General features: G+C 37.8%; 1 protein-coding gene across 1 annotated transcript; it reads right to left on the bottom strand.

The window, feature by feature from the left end:
- Positions 1–10,532: 10,532 nt before the first annotated feature.
- On the bottom strand, positions 10,533–16,208 carry LOC137730304 (TMV resistance protein N-like). Its single transcript, XM_068469372.1, has 5 exons — positions 15,617–16,208; positions 14,385–15,513; positions 14,004–14,282; positions 11,161–12,213; positions 10,533–11,085 (listed from the first exon to the last, which is right to left on the bottom strand). Exons 1-5 carry the CDS (start codon positions 16,132–16,134, stop codon positions 10,534–10,536), a joined length of 3,531 nt encoding a protein of 1,176 aa, XP_068325473.1. The 5' UTR covers positions 16,135–16,208; the 3' UTR covers position 10,533.
- Positions 16,209–17,526: the final 1,318 nt, after the last annotated feature.

Raw genomic sequence — 17,526 nt, 5'->3', positions numbered from 1 at the left:
AATGCGTTTAAAAGTGATGCTATGTGATGAAGTTAGCATTCTGTTTTTTATTATATATTGGTGGTGGACATTTTTAGCATATTTGTTGAGAAAGATTTATCATTTTCTATAAAATAAAGCTTCATTCTCACCATGTTGTTGATGTTTTTTGTGATTTGAGTTTATAGTGCTTCTAAATGCTGTTTTAATTTAGGAATTTGAATAATTGTTTTAATTTAGGTTAATGCAGGATTTGAAATTTGTGATGATCATTTTCATATTTCTATAAATTTTGAGAGAAAAAAGCATGTGAAAAAGCACATTAGTCTTTAGGTATAAATCACATTAGTCTAAGGGGTGTGATATCCACACACCTCATTTTACTTCTCATACACACCTTTTTAATTTTCGCTCGTCGGATTGGATAAATTGAGGAAGATCAACAGACAGTAATTATCAAGGGGTGTGTGAGAAGTAAAATGAGGTGTGTGGATAGCACACCCCTATTCTAATTATGGCTAGGATAAAAAAGCATGTGATAAAGTGAAGACGGGGATAGAGAAAAGGCTTTTGGGAAAGTGCAAAATGGGATGAAGATAGTTTGTGGGGGGAGGAGGGGAAGGAGGAAAGAAAGGGAAAAAAACAGGGGAACAAGCCTATTCAACTAGCTATCCAGCCAGTTCATATAGTGTCTTGCAAGTTGACATTGTTTTTATGTAGTAAGTTTGAGACCAAACCTATGAGTGAAATTAAGGTCATTTACTATTAGATCACAGCCAATCTATTGTCTAAGAGCAAGTCCATCCCTGAAAAAATGCGTCAGCACCCAGCCTATTTAATCCATTCAGTGAACATTAATAGATCTCAATAAACAGTAATAGATCAAATGTATTTCTATCCCTAACAAAATATAGCATGTAACACTCCATCCCCATTTTTATTTAAAAGTGGGTTTTTAATTCTTAGTTGGTGTGCTCAAGGGGGCCCACCTTCTGTTTTTGTGTCCTCCATTCCCGTCACTCTTCCATCTCTCTCCCTGTCCTTCTTCCCTATCCCGTATACCTCACCTCTTCTCTTTCTTTCAACTCTCTGCACTCTCTCCTGTATCTCTCGAAATCCTCTCACCCTGCGACCCACAACCGTGTTCATCCATCACCACACCACCCTTCCTGGCATCAACAATGTCGTCATCGTCATCATCATCATCATCATGCCGCCTCTCTCTCTCTAGTTGCATGCGAAGAATGGCGAAACCGAGGAGCACTCCGGCGATATTTTCTTATTGTTCCGGTTAGGCAAGCCTTGGTTTTCTCTCTAATCCTTTTAGAGGAGGTGTGGATAAGTTTTATTTCGTCATTTCCAAGGTTTTTAGAGCAAGATCAACTCGGGAGAAAACTAACCCAACTTCGGCGAGCCCGTGAGTGTCGAGGAGCTTTCCGTCTATCTTAGGTCGTTCCACGGCGAACCAAAGGTATGGAAACACTCCTCTCGTCTAGTACTTCATTTTGGTACCTAGATCGGAGCCTAAGTTGTACGTTTGCAGTCGGCCGGAGTTGTAGAAGCTCCAGCGTTCTTCTCCGTTTGTTTCCGTCAGCATGCAGGCCGTTCAGGACACCCACGGGCTTTGGGCCCGTAGACCAAACCCAACCCATTCTTTTTCTTTTAATTAAATTTTTTTATTTATTTTAATGACCCAAAGGGCCTTGGGCCGTTTTTATTTAGAAATGGCTTAAAGCCCGGCCCCGTATGTGAGGCCTTTGGGCTGTGCAGTGCGTGAGTGTGTGCGTGTGTATGTGGACTCTGTGTGTGTGTGTGTGTGTGTGCATGCCGTGCATGCGTGTTTGTGTAGCGTATGTATGTGTGTCCGTGTGAATGTGTGTGCGTGTGTGTGTGTGTGTGTGTTGTGCTGTGCGTGTGTGTGTGTTGGTTTGGGCTTAAGCTCAAACCAACCATTTTCACCCTAACCCTTTTTAACCAAAAACCTTAGGACCCAAAAACCCAAAATCTCTCTTAGGCCAATTTTGATGTTCCGAATCCGTTTTTGGCGTCCATTTCCTAGAATTCTACCGTTTGGGCATAGTTTGATAAATTGTACATTTTTGTGCTTAGGTGAACTTGCTAGTGGGGATTTCCTTAATTCTTTTCCGCACAACTTTGCTGCTATGGAGTATTTGTGAGTGGACCCTTTCTAAAATTACATGATTTCATAGTTTAATTGCATAAATGAAAAGCATGCCTTACGAGTTTATGGATTGATTTTATGTTAAGCATGTTTATTGAAATGTTGAGTATCGTCTCGTTATTTTGTGAGGAATTAATTGTTGACATATATTGAGTTATAGCTTGATATATTGTATTTTCTATAAAAACCATGAACTGGTAGACTATCTGATGGATGACGATAGGATGCTAGAACATGTTTTAGAAACCCCCCTTTATAGTATAGATGATGGATGACTTTATACTATGAAGTGGTTATTTATGAGAGGCGTAACTATTTGTGCGTACTTAGTGGACACTATGCCGTCTGGGGCGAGGATCTGGTGTTGGCAGTTAGGCCGGGAGAAATAATCCCTAGCTACGGGCTGAGGGACACGGAGCAGGCATTGGGCCAGGAGTTATATTTATTCAATGATCTTACTAGTAGCATACTGCGCTTACGAGAAGATCTGTGAGACGATTGATATTTTTATTTCCGCGATATGTCTTTTGAGATGTTTTTGGCATGCTAGGGTTTTCAGTAAACCTATCACTTATTATGCTAGTAGTTTTTTTTATATAAACTGTGGGGGTTAGTATCTTGATAACTGTTTTATTATTATTATATATATGAACCTGGTTCACTCACCTTTGTTTTGCGCCCCTATTCAGGTCTTAGAATCGAGGCACACAATCCCGATGTCAAGGCACTTCAACATCGGCATCTTCGAGCCGTCTCGGTGTAGGACCCACTCCTTTATTCATTCAATTTTATATTATTTCTTTTAGTGTTATAATTAGCTGTATGCTCTGAACACGTTCCTAAGTTGTTAATTCATTGTATTTCAATTCATAACCCTTATTTATTTCTCATTCTTAGCTTTTGTATCAATTAATGGCTTTTGTCACCCTTGGGTGTCGGCCATCACGTGTCTATCCTGGTATTCGAGCAATATCAGGGTCGGGGCGTGTCAGATTGGTATCAGAGCATGGTTTTGTTCAGAGCATACTTAGGATCTTCTGTTACTCTAATAGTGTGTCGGTCATGACATCATTTGGATGTCAAGACTTTTAGATTTGCTATCTTTTCGACACGGTTGTGGAATCCTTATCATGTTATGAATTATCTCATCCTAGTGAAGAAGAAGTAATTCGTGTAGGGATTGTGCCTCATCGGTGATGTAATGGATTGCTGAACGACTTTCAACATCAGACCGATACTCTGTGACGTTCATTTCCTGGGAAGGGCAGGCATAATCGGTGTTACTTGGAAGCGACGTGTTTTAGAAATCTCAATTTGGGGAAATTTGGTCAAGACCAGCGGTAGATCCAAAATGGCGATGCCACTCTGCAACATGCATTCCTTAGGAATTGCGGGTAGAGTCGGCTTTACATCGAAATCTTGGGAAACGGAAAAATCTTAGTGGTACGAGTTAGTTAAGACCAACTGGAGTTTTGAAACAGTGATATCACTCTGCAACATGCGTTCCCCAGGAATGACGGGCAGAGTCATATCATAGTGGCAACTACTCGAAATATTCAAAGTGCGTGTTTGCGAAAGCGAGTAAGTGCTAGTTGTGAAGACGGTTAGTAAGTGCTAGTTGGTGGGAGCAAATCAATGTTCTCAAACTCATTACCACTAAAGAAACTTGTGTGAATCTGTAGAATGAATCTTTGGTGATTGTTCTATCGATAACCTTCTTACTTACTCCAACCCCGAAGTCAAGTTCCTTAACCTTTGACTGTCAGCTTTACACCAAATTCTTCGAGTGTTGACTTCGTTTACATTAATTGCTTTTCTTGGGGAAATCCTCGGTAGCAGACGCTATTCTCACCAATTTCTAAAAGCAAATACGATTCTTGTTGTTGTTGTAGTTGGATTGGGTGATGAAGATCCAATCTTGTTTGGATATACAGACTCCTTGAACTTCACCTGGGTCTGGTACTCGGCAGTAAATCCTAGCTCCTTATCCACGTACTTTCCGATAAGGTGAACTTAGCCTCTTACTTATAGCCTAACTAACCAGTACTCTTGTCCACTAACTCTTCAGCCTTGTAATTTTTCAGTGTAATGACTTGAGATTCCACCATATTCATCATGGTACAAAGATCGAGCTTTACATTGAACTTCTCTAGAATCATTGTGCCTTGGTTTGCTCAAGGGCATCACTTTCTGATAGCCAATCGTGTCACCGTATGCATACGCAGACTACCTTGTATCTTTCTTCTTCGTTGTTCTATTGATTCAGAGGTTCTATGTTTAATTTTTGAACTTTGAAACAACTCTCACAAAGTATTGTGAATTTCAAATTGTCTTTGGCCTCGTCAAATCTTATTATTAGTTCTTAATTATTCCTGAGCTTGAACCTATTTCCTTTTTGCCTAAGAAACCAGTTGACCATACTGTGATGATTTGCAAAATAATCATAAAACAATGACTTCTATTTCTGCATCTTCACCTTCTTTCGCTTTTTCGTCTCTCAATGTGAAACTGGATCATGTCGGAACATTACATTAAGGTAGAAAAAAAAAAAAAAAAAAAAAAAAAAACCCTTTGTTCTTGGCATGGTTTCTAGTTCAATCTCGATACCTTGTACTTTGGATTGTAATGGACTTGTTTTGATCCTCAAATTCTTGAGTGTTCTTTCAGCCTTCTCGACATGGTTTCTCTCTCAATCAGTAAGGAATTCACGATCGATTGATTCGGCAGAAGTGTGCGCCCAATTCTTAACAATTCAGAAAGGAACGTTAGGAGCATAACCTTTTCACAAGCTTATCAGGCTTACCAGAAAAGCTCCACGTGGGTGTGAGGTTTGAGCCGTCTTTTGGTAAGGGATTGGTGAAGATTGTAGTACAGGTTATCAGCAGATTGCATCACTATCTTTATGTTGAATTGAATGGTCACATTTTGAAGAACTGAGGAGGATGGTGTGCTTGGTGCTGGATGGAGTTGTTACGACGATAATTCTTACTTTGTTTAGTTGGGTACAACACTTTTACGACTAGGTACGAGAGTTTTCCACGGGCAACATTGGCTAACAGAAGAGTATTGTGGACTAATATTCGGAGGATCGATCCTATGATATGCGAAATTGTACACCCTTAGGAAATCACTGCTTGCTTATCGAGACAACGGATGTACGATCGATATTGTAGGCTGCAGACTGTGATATTGATAACTTATTTGTTGGATTTGTTGAGCAAGTGGGCAGGAAGACCCGTCAACGACAATGTTGTGGATTCGTCATTGTAGGTGCTTGACCTAAAGATAATTTTTCACGTAATGCGTGATGTTACGAATTCTTGGGCGAAACTCACTTCCATTCTCGATTTTGGTTTTTAGTACAAGTATTTTAACTTACCTTTTCATAGCTATATATATATATATATATATTTGTATTTTCGAAGTTACAAATGTGTTGGGGGAAGTATTTCCGTTTTCAGTTTTAAGTTCAGCATGAGTTTTCGATCTATATGTTAGTACTCATCTATTTTGACGTTATCTTATTTTATGTTCTTACTTTTGGCCTTAAGCTATTTTTATGTTTTCGACTTTATATTTTATTAAAGTATATTTCTATTTTTACACTAATGGGGAAAGAAGGTATGAGCCTGGAGGCACGAAAGATGGAATCATTGCAACCCGATCGCGACGGGATGGCAATTCCCTTTTTGTCAAACCGCTCTTACTTGATTTCTTCGTTACATACATATATATATATATATATATATATTTTTCTTCTCCCTATTTGTTTTTCGAGTTTTTCAGTGTAGTAAGTTATTTCAAATTTCGAGGACGAAATTTTTTTATAAGGGGGGTAGATAGTAATACTCGACCCCCATTTTTATTTAAAAGTGGGTTTTTAATTCTTAGTTGGTGTGCTCAAGGGGGCCCACCTTCTGTTTTTGTGTCCCCCATTCCCGTCACTCTTCCATCTCTCTCCTTGTCCTTCTTCCCTATCCCGTATACCTCACCTCTTCTCTTTCTTTCAACTCTCTACACTCTCTCCCGTATCTCTCGAAATCCTCTCACCCCATGACCCACAACCGTGTTCATCCATCACCACACCACCCTCCCTGGCGTTAACAGTGTCATCATCATCATCATCATCATCCTGCCGTCTCTCTCTCTCTCTGGTCACATGCGAAGAATGGCGAAACCCAGAAGCACTCCGGCGATATTTTCTTATTGTTCCGGTTAGGTAAGCCTTGGTTTTCTCTCTAATCCTTTTAGAGGAGGTGTGGATGAGTTTTAATGAGTTTTATTTCATCATTTCCAGGGTTTTTAGAGCAAGATCAACTCGGGAGAAAACTCACCCAACTTCGACGAGCCCGTGAATGTCGAACCAAAGGTATGAAAACACTCCTCTCGTCTAGTACTTCATTTTAGTACCTAGATCGGAGCCTAAGGTGTACGTTTGCAGTCAGCCGGAGCTGTAGAAGCTCCGGCGTTCTTCTCCGTTTGTTTCCATCAGCATGCAGGCCCTTCAGGCCGTTTAGGACACCCACGGGCTTTGGGCCCGTAGACCAAACCTAACCCATTCTTTTTCATTTAATTAATTTTTGTTATTTATTTTAATGACCCAAAGGGCCTTGGGCTATTTTTATTTAGAAATGGCTTAAAGCTCGGCCCCGTGTGTGAGGCCTTTGGGATGTGCAGTGCGTGAGTGTGTGCGTGTGTATGTGGACTGTGTGCATGCGTGCGCGTGCGGTGCATGTGCATGCGTGTGCGTGTCGTGCATATGTGTAGCGTGTGTATGTGTGTGTCCGTGTGAATGTGTGAGTGTGGTGCACGTGCGTGTGTGTGTGTGTGTGTTGTGTCGTGCGTGTGTGTGTGTTGGTTTGGGCTTAAGCTCAAACCACCCATTTTCACCCTAACCCTTTTTAACCGAAAACCTTAGGACCCAAAAACCCAAAATCTCTCCTAGGCCAATTTTGATGTTACGAATCCATTTTTGGCATCCATTTCCTAGAATTCTACCGTTTGGGCATAGTTTGATAAATTGTACATTTTTGTGCTTAGGTGAACTTGCTAGTAGGGATTTCCTTAATCCTTTTCCGCACAACTCTGCTGCTACGGAGTATCTGTGACTGGACCCCTTCTAAAATTACATGATTTCATAGTTTAATTGCATAAATGAAAAGCATGCCTTATGAGTTTATGGATTGATTTTATGTTAAGCATGTGTTATTGAAATGTTGATTATCGTCTCGTTATTTTGTGAGGAATTAATTGTTGGCTTATATTGAGCTATAGTTTGATATATTGTATCTTCTATAAAAACCATGAACTGGTAGACTATCTGATGGATGACGATAGGATGCTAAAACATGTTTTAGAAACCCCTCTTTATAGTATAGATGATGGGTGACTTTATACTATGAAGTGGTTATTTATGAGAGGTGTAACTATTTGTGCATACTTAGTGGACACTATGCCGCCTGGGGCGAGGATCTGGTGTTGGTAGTTAGGCCGGGAGAAATAATCCCTAGCTACGGGCTGAGGGACACGGAGCAGGCATTGGGCTGGGAGTTGGTAATCTCTGGCTACGGGTGCAGAGACCACGGTGCTGGCATAGGGCCGGGAGTTATATTTATTTAGTGATCTTACTAGCAGCACACCGCGCTTACGAGAAGATTTGTGAGACAATTGATATTTTGATTTCCGCGATATGTCTTTTGAGATGTTTTTGGCATGCTAGGGTTTTCAGTAAACCTATCACTTATTATGCTAGTAGTTTTCTTTATATAAACTGTGGGGGTTAATATCTTGATAACTGTTTTATTATTATTATTATTATTATTATTATTATATATATATGAACTTGGTCCACTCACCTTTGTTTTGCGCCCCCATTCAGGTCTTAGAATCGAGGCACACAATCCCGGTGTGAAGGCACTTCAACATCGGCATCTTCAAACCATCTCGGTGTAGGACCCACTCCTTTATTCATTCAATTTTATATTATTTCTTTTAGTGTTCTAATTAGCTGTATGCTCTGAACACGTTCCTAAGTTGTTAATTCATTGTATTTCAATTCATAACCCTTATTTATTTCTCATTCTTAGCTTTTGTATCAATTAATGGCTTTCGTCACCCTCGGGTGTCGGCCAGCATGTGTCTATCCTGGTATTCGAGCAATATCAGAGTCGGGGCGTGTCATAGCCTGGTCAATTTCATTAAAATATTATTATTTTGTATTATAAAATAATAAAAATAATAATTTTATTAAAAAAAAAAAAGAAGGTAAGTCTGGAACCTCCCTCTGCATCTCTCTCTCCCTCGGGAGGTTTAGATAGCTGCATTTCTAATTTTCTCTCAAAATTCTCCAAAAGCTATTTTTTAACATAAAATTTCTCTAAAAATTCCTAGTTCTTAGAAGAAGATTGTCCATTTTTTTTCAAAAATCCACAAGATTCTTCCAAAAATTCACCTTTTTCACTTTTACACCATTTTTTCCCTCCTAAAAGCATAAAGTCTCCACCTTTAGAGAGAGAGAGAGAGAGAGAGAGAGAGATGGAGGGATGTGTTGCTTCCAAGCTGGAGGAAAGAGTTGTGACAATTTGTAGAGAGAGAAAGCGGCAGCTGAAGCTGGCGGTGGAGAAAAGATACGCCCTTTCAGAGGCGCACTGTAAGTACAGCCATGCTTTGCTTGCGGTGGCTGCCGCCGTGGACTTCTTTGTTGCAGGCTACTCTTCCCTTCCTAAACCTTACCTCCATGTGCATCTATCTCTCTCTCTCTCTCTCTCTCTCTCTCTCTCTCTCTCTCTCTCTCTCTCTCTCTCTTCCCTTCATGTGTAGCAAGACCAAGGTCACCCGTGAGGTGTTCGAGTCCTCCGGCAGGAGGTTGAAGGTTGATGGCCTGGCTGACGTTAGATGAGCCGGCATGGGGGCATGTGGGTCTGTCGATTTTGGGCCAGTCTCTTGCCTGACTTGGGTTGGGTGCCAGCTCATTAGGCTGGGGTGGAGTGATTTGGTTGGGGGCCAGCCTGTTTTGGGTGCTGGGTGCTAGGTGCCGGGCAATCCACCCCCAATGGAACTGCTCTAATGGTCACAATGTCATACTACCTCTTTATTTCAACCAACCACTATAAAAAAATAATAACTTTGCTAAGAAGACTAAACTTAATATTTGAAAACAACCACTAGTTTAAAACGAAGACAATAAAACACTGATTGAAAACCATAACCATAAATATATTGGCTCTTGATGTTAACTTAATAGAATGTAAACTCAAATTGAATTGCTTATTTTACCGTATCGATTTACCTATCTCTTGATTTTTCAATTATTTGGAGATGACTGTTAATTTGTGATTTTATCTCGAAGCTACGTATTTGTTCATAGCATAATAAGTTTTGCTTCAATTGGGCTGTTGCTGAAACTATCACAATATCTTTTGCTTCCCAATCTTACATCCACATATATATTAATATAATTGCACTTTTTGTTAACGCCACGCACTACTTTACAATTTTATTTAAATCCTAAAAGATAAACATCTCTTGTATGCGTGGCCATTCGAGAAAAACAAAGTCCAACGAGCTTGTATCACAATATAACGATATTACACAATTTTCTGCAAACTAAATATAAACAATATGTAACAAGAGACTTATCCTCCTCCTACCAAATAGAAGAACAAAAACAGAAAGGTGGTGCTATCTACACTATTTTTTACCTTCCACACACATCTTATTAGTTTCTGTTATTTGATCTTATTCAATTTGTTCGATCTAATGGTCGAAAATTAAGAAAGGTGTGTGGATAGCACCACCCAAACAAAAATATTATGATACAGTCAATTTAAAATTGTCTTATTTACATACTACGACTTTGCATCTCTTTTGGTTGAATCTCTGGCACAAATGAGAGACACATTATTTAACGTGCATACATATTTAGGCTTCACTGCGGTATCTAACTTGATTGTATTTAAACAAACATGTTTTATTCAAGTGCATATAATACATGGAGGAAGATTATCTCCATTCCTAATCTTTCTTCCCTTCCCTCCTACTTGAATGACATTGGCTAGGATGGCAAAACACAAGAGGCAGACAGAATTTAAGGACAGAAAAAGCAGAAGAAAGAAAGAGATCAACTGAACAATTAGTGATTGAGTTAATTTCTATAACATCGATAGTCTTGCATTATTAATTTTCTTAAGCTTTCCAATCTGCATGGCTAAGAAATTAAAATTTTATAGCTCAAAAGAGGAAAAAAATAATACTCAAATATTATGTAGGCTATGCTGGGATTGGGATGGTGACTTACTAACATGGATCCTGAGAAAAGCTTTCAAGTACAGCTCTGAGGCATTGAATGTTTAAAAAATAACATAAAACAATTATTAGTCTTCCTTCTGCCTTTTGGGGGTATGTTCTTCAAAAGTATGACTTTTACTTGAAGCTGCCTCTTCACAATAGTCATGTGTTCGTTTCAAGATTTTCAGTGTTCGGTTGAGTTCTTCCAAATCTTGCTTGTACACCAAACGAGCCCCGCACTTCTTCACCATATTCAAGCCTCCTTTGGGTTCAGTCATACCAGGTTCGCAATAAAAAGTTTCAAATAGAAACTGTTCTTGACGACATTCTTCGAGAGGCAAATAGAATACCCAAAGGTGTTCCGACACAAGAGGCCTTATATCAGGAAACCAATGCGTACATCTAATCCAAGGTGAATGCCGCATCCTGGATTGATAATAGAGAAGGCCGGCTGGATTTCCCAAGGTTTCCTTGTCTTGTGCAAAAACAACACAAAAAGCAATCCCCATCCAGCTGCTACATGATTGAGTAGGTAGCTCCACATTTAGCGAATGTCCCACAGTTTGATTGTTGAACCACTTCGGAATCTCCCTCCCGGGGCATACAATATAATTATTGTACCAACCAGGAGATAGTCCCTGCCAAAGAACCATTATATATATATATATATAGAGAGAGAGAGAGAGAGAGAGAGAGAGAGAGTGTGTGTGTACCTCAGTGGCGTATTTCAGGATCCTTGAATATATTGTATTAATCCAATCTTCATCTTCCACCAATGTAATGCAATTCATAGAACTGAAATTAAAATCATACAAATTGGCGAATCTGCTGCCCAACTTGGATGGATCCGACAACCGTTTCAATGAAGTACAATGATTTACATTTACGAGTAATTTGCTATTTGACGGAAGATCTGGCAGTTGCTCAAGTCTTTCGCACGCCTCCAAGCAAAGAGACTCAAGTCGAGAAAGGCATTTGATGCTTGCTGGAAGGGTAACAAAATTGTTTCCACTAAGATTTAACGTTTGTAAAGAGGACAAGCAACCAATATCATCAGGGATATCACCTTCACCAAGTTCACAATAGCGTAGTTGTAAGTCCTCCAAACAACGCAAATGATTTAAAGAAGACAACACCAAACCCCAACAAGGCTCATCACTCTTTCTAATTCCAAGTAAGCGGAGCAGGCCCCAATCATCCCTTGGTTTAGCAATTGATCCACCAAACCAATGAGATTTGAGATTTTTCATATAAAAAAAGGGCTCTCTTATACCGCTTTTCCCAGGGGGTTTTTCGATTTTCAAACTTCGGCCAACTAACAGCCTTTTAAGAGACTTCAAATGACAAATCTCACTAGGAATATCCGACAGATTTCTGCATTTAATGATACCCAGTACAGTAAGTCCAACCAAATGTCCAATCGATGAAGGTAATTTCTCAATCCCAGTCCCACCTAATAAAAGCTTGGACAAACTTTTCATCTGGTTCGAAAATTCTGGAATCTTTTTCACTTTGGAGCATTCGGTAAGATCTAAATATTCAAGAGAATCCATTTCTACCTCACTTGGGAGGCTCTTAATACTTTTACAGCCACGAAGATTCAAAACTTTAAGTTTTTTGAGAACTGCAATAGATGAGTGAATCTCAACTAACTTCGTACAATCCTCGAAAACCAACTCCTCAAGATTTTGAAGTCCAGTGAAATCTGGGGTACCGATCAATTTATTTGACTTAATCAGATCAATATATTTCAACTTGGGGAAGTTCTGCACAATACAAGAAATAATATATAAGCTTCCAAAAACTTTACTGTTTTTTTTAACAAACTATATTATCTATATTAAGGTGAAGGGGGTGGGCTTAACCTCACAATAAGCTACAAATAATGTGGTTCAAATTCACATTTAATGAGCATCGAACCTAAGATTTCTCACTTAAAAAAAAAAAAAAGCTTTCCATCTCTAATTTTTATGTTGCTTTTATTGAAACATTAATATTTTTTTTATCAAAGTCTTTTGACTTTGTCCACATCATTATTTTAGAATTTTAAAACTTACATGTCAACGCTTTGTTTATTTTTTTCATTTTTTGGTTAAAGTATTTGCTTAATTTTTTTTTTTGTAATTAATATTAATTGCTTTGTCTGGATTTTTAGTTGATAATTGAAAATTAAATCTCATCCCTTCCTACATTTAAAGTAAATAAACAGTCATTTAAACCCCTCCATTCTTTTCCATCCAACTGCACCTCAGACTCAATCCCTTATGCTTCTTCATCAACCAGACGCCAAACGTAACCCCCTCTCTCTCCTTCTTTTCTTCTTTTTATTGTTTTTTTCTTTTATTAATCTTGATTGTTCAATGTATGGTTCGCTACACTTTTATATTTTATGGGTACAAATTTATTCTGCATATTATTTCGTTCAAATATATCTATTGGTACAATATGTTTTGTGAGCACAATTTCGTTATACATACTGATATATGGGCACAATGTTTTTTTCTTTTTTTTCTTTTTTTTTGAGAAAATTAGGTATAATGGTTTGGTGGTTGCATTTTTATGTACCCATATGCATGCTTACAAAACAATGTGGTACATTCTTTTCCTTGAGTTTTTACATATACCCATGAGTTTTTTCTCTTGTATTTATTTTTATTTGGGTACAATGTTAACTATAAGTTTCTTGTAAATTCAATACATGTACCCATTGGTATTTATGTGTTTTGGGTACGCACAAATTTTTTACGTTCATTGGTACTTTTTTATTTTATTTTTTATTTATCGAGTTCATGGTTACATTGCTTTTGTATGTACCCATAATAAATTTAATATAGTACATTATTTCTCTTAACAGATAAAATTTTCAGAAATTTGTGCACGATTTGATGATAAATATATATATATATATATATATATATATATATATATATATATATAATGGGGTACTTATTTCCCTTAACACTACTCCAAAAATGTTGGGATTTTTACAATTTCATAATTTTTTTCAGATTTGATGATGGACTGAATTTCATAATTATTAGAATTTCGAATTACATTAATTCTTGGATTTAAATCCCTTGAATGTTGTTAATTAGAGCAATTTTAAAATGAAAAATAAAACCAGGCAGGGTGTTTTAAAATGTTGGACTTTAATCAACAATTTAAATTTAAAAATAAAAAAATGACATGGAAGTATAATAAATACTAAAATGTTGAGGTGTACAAACTCAAAGAATCTTATCAAATATTGAAAAACAATAATGATTCAATCTAACAATTGAGTTGACTAGAGATTGCAATCAAAATGACCCTTAAAAATATGTAAAGTAGCATTCAGTCAATATACTCTTACCGCCACTTAGTACTACGATCTAGTATTATTCATCTTCATTGGTAAGTGAGAGGTCTTAGGTTCGATTCTCGCCAAAGGCGAACTTGAATCACATTATTGCTAGCCCATTGTGAGGCTAAGCCCACCCCTGCCCATAGTGTAGATGATATCAATTGTTCAAAAAAAAAAATATATATATATATATACACACACACACACTCTTACCTCTTTTCCATCCCATAAACGAACAAGTTTGCTATGAGGCATTCTTAGTTCAGTAAGGAAACGTGGGTGAAAGTTTGGCGGAAGAGACTTGGAAGGATACCAACTCCAAATCATAATTCTCAAGGAACATGGAAGAAATTTGGGACTCGAAGAAATGATCAAATTGTCGAATTCTAAAAACCTCAGTCCATGCATAGTAGAGAAGGCTTCACAATTCCAATGCACTACCTCTTCTATTTCGGGTAACTGTAAGACTATACCTTCAATAGCTCTTGTTCCCTAATAACCAAGAATGTAGGAAACGTAAATTTAACATTCTAATATATTGCGTTAAAAGAAATCTTATCTTCTTTTGAACTTGGAATTTACATAACTTCTTACCGTATTTGTCGAGAGTATATGGAAAATATCATCGGGAAGCCACAATCTACTGCGTAGACCAGGCTCCTTAGATTCTTGAACAACAATAGTCCACGCCATTTCTTGTATCAAATCATGCATACCTATGCAGTACTGGTCTGAATTATCATATTGGAAGCATTCTTCAATAGTTAACAAAGATTTCTCAATTAGTAGATCTATCACAAGACTACTAGAAATTTCAAATGAATTGTCTAGTATTCGAATAAGTTGCTGCATGCACTTCCCTTTATGGAAACATGCAACATCGAGCAAAACTCTCTTCTCCATGTCCTCTAGTCCGTCATAACTGATTTTGAGTGAATTGAAAATTGTTGGATTAGGGATTCTATGAATATTATCCAACATACTCTTCCATGCATCCTGACCTCTCGTATACAAAAAAGACCCTAGTGTTTTAAGAACTAGTGGAAGGCCTCTGGCATACTTTAGGAAATGCTCAGAGAGTTCCAAAAAATCTTCCTCGGGTTGTTCTTTCATAAAGGCATTCAGACAAAAAAGCTCAAGTGCTTCGCAGTAATTCAACCCCTGCATCTTATATGATGTTGCTATACCACGTTGGACTAGCAAACCTTCATTTCTAGTCGTAATGACAATTCTACTTCCCATACCAAACCAACTTTGATTTCCAGCCAGTACTTCTAGTTGTTTTAAATCATCCACATCATCAAGTATGAGAAGAACCTTTTTGTTGCATAAGCACTTCTTAGTGAAAATGCTTCCGCACTCTTCATCCCAAATTTCTTCAATCTTTCCCTTCAACATTGGAAAAAGAAGTCTTTTTTGAAGACTAATTAGAGTACGGTTTATTTTAGAAACCTCTCTAACGTTGCCAAGAAAGCAATGAACTTCAAAATGATGGAAGATTTTATCATAAACTAGCTTAGCAAGGGTTGTCTTACCTATGCCACCCATCCCCGTTATCCCTATAAAGCGAACATCATTGGCATCATGAGCTAATAGCAGACTTAATTGCTCAAGCCTAGAAGTAACCCCAACAAATTTCTGTGAGGAGTCTGACAACGTGAATGTCGCTTGCACTTTCCTCCACACGCTTTGGACAATTTTTTCAATAAGCTCCCTTTCACACCTACAAGGTATAAAGTAACCAATTAAAAAAAAAAACATAAACGAAGCATTCAAGCTTGACTCTACTAAGACATGGGAAAGTAAAGTTGTTCATGCATGCTTACTTAGATTCCTTCGAATGCCACCCAGAAATTTTGGATACTTTTTTTAGATCTTCTCTCCATTGGGTCACCTTCTTTTTCTCTTCGGTACTAGTGAACTTTTCTTCATGCTCAGCAAAGGCTTTGGCAAAAGACCCCCTCTGATTTCCAACGTCAGATGGATCTGTCTCATAAAAGACCGGCAGAACTGAGTTCCTGGCTTCCATGCACTGAAGAATGGTTGTCAGTTCATCCAAGCACCATTTGGAAGAAGCATAGTTTGGTGAAAGAACAACGATTGCAATATGCGATTCTTTGATCGCACTCGGGAGCTCAACAGGAATACTGGTTCCCGCTTCTAGCTCTCTATCGTCAAAGAAAGTAGTAATTCCTTGGCACTCCCACAATTCATGGTATAAATGGGATACAAAACCCTTACGGGTGTCTACACCCCTAAAACTCAAAAACACATCATACTTCCATCGAGGAGCTGATTCATTCGAAAGAAAAGATGCAGTGGCTCTTTGGGTGCTCAATGCCATTGGAAAGTAATGAAAAGTTAACGAAAACCACGATGAAAATACTCGCACAAAAGTAGAAGCAGACCAAAAGAGAGGTTTTGTTGAAAGGAAATAATGGGGGAGAGAGAGTGAAAGTTGTAGGAAGCCGGTCAAGTGGGACAATACGAATCGATTAATCCAACAAAAAAATCCGGACTTAAGTGGCAAGAAAATGATAAAAATGGATTAAAAAAAAAAAAAAAAAAAAAAAAAACCCAGCGTGAACAACTAGCATTCTACTAAATGACAGAAATATACATTGATTTACTCATTCCTTATTTTTCTTCTTATCTTTTTTGAACGTCAATTATTGGGACGGTTTCCGACTACTTGCTTGGTAAGACTCTAGCGAATTCTGACAAGTGGGATTGAATTAATTTAAAGTGAAAACGACATATGAAATAATGGAGAGAAACTGGGCATCGTCAAGGTTATCTTTCAAATGATAATTAACACCGAATGATTAACCAAACTTTGAAGAGTGAAGATCATTTCCTCCGCAAGAAACCCTAAGCTCTTGAATTCTCATTCATCTTCCAAGTCTTAGTTTATACATACGAGACACCAGTATGACAAAGTCTAACCTGTTTATGCCCTTGTTTGGTTACAGTTGCAGATATTTGTTATAATTCTATGCTTGTGTGAAATTTTTTCCCAACTTCGTCACTTTATCTATAGATTCTAAAACAAGTAAAACAACAATAAAATCAAATGTATAGACTGTAGAGTACAAGCGCCAAAACGAACAAGATTTTACCAAAAATTCAGGCTTGGTGGCTTGCCGCTTCTCATAAGTAAGTCATCTAGTGTTTGTGTCACTCTCAACTCGAGTTTGTTTAGTCTACTTCTGTCTTTCGGTAGTACGAGCTGGACTTGTGTATATTGTGCTTTTCTGCCCTTTTTGGGTTTTAAATCTTTCAAGGAAATTTGAGTTGGAAAAGAAAGAGTAAACTATCGATTTTGTCTATGGATTAGAACTCGAGCGAAAATTAAGTTTTTAGACATACTTTTTTTCTTCCATCTCGTACAACAATCTAGTAATATTCATCTTCTTATAAGTGAGGGATTTCAAGTTTTTTACAACATTTTGAGTCAAAATTAGTACTGCTTTTTCTGCAGATATGCAGAGCTGTGAATAGGGATGGCAATTTAACCCGTCAAATGTGATCCTCGCAAGTAACCGATCCGAATGGTTCAGTTTCGGGTATAAAATTTCGGATATTTTACGGTTATGGGTAACCGTCGGATAAATTTTTCGGTTTCGGGTGCGGTTATGGTTATTGGGGTATCCGCCCCAAACCCATACCCAAAACTGAACCATTTCATCTATGAATATAAATATTTATTATATGAAAAGGGATTGTTAATAATCAT

The sequence above is a fragment of the Pyrus communis genome, chromosome 3 (assembly GCF_963583255.1).
Source record: "Pyrus communis chromosome 3, drPyrComm1.1, whole genome shotgun sequence".
NCBI classification, from domain to species: Eukaryota; Viridiplantae; Streptophyta; class Magnoliopsida; order Rosales; family Rosaceae; genus Pyrus; species Pyrus communis.
This window is presented reverse-complemented; position numbering and strand designations above follow the sequence as displayed.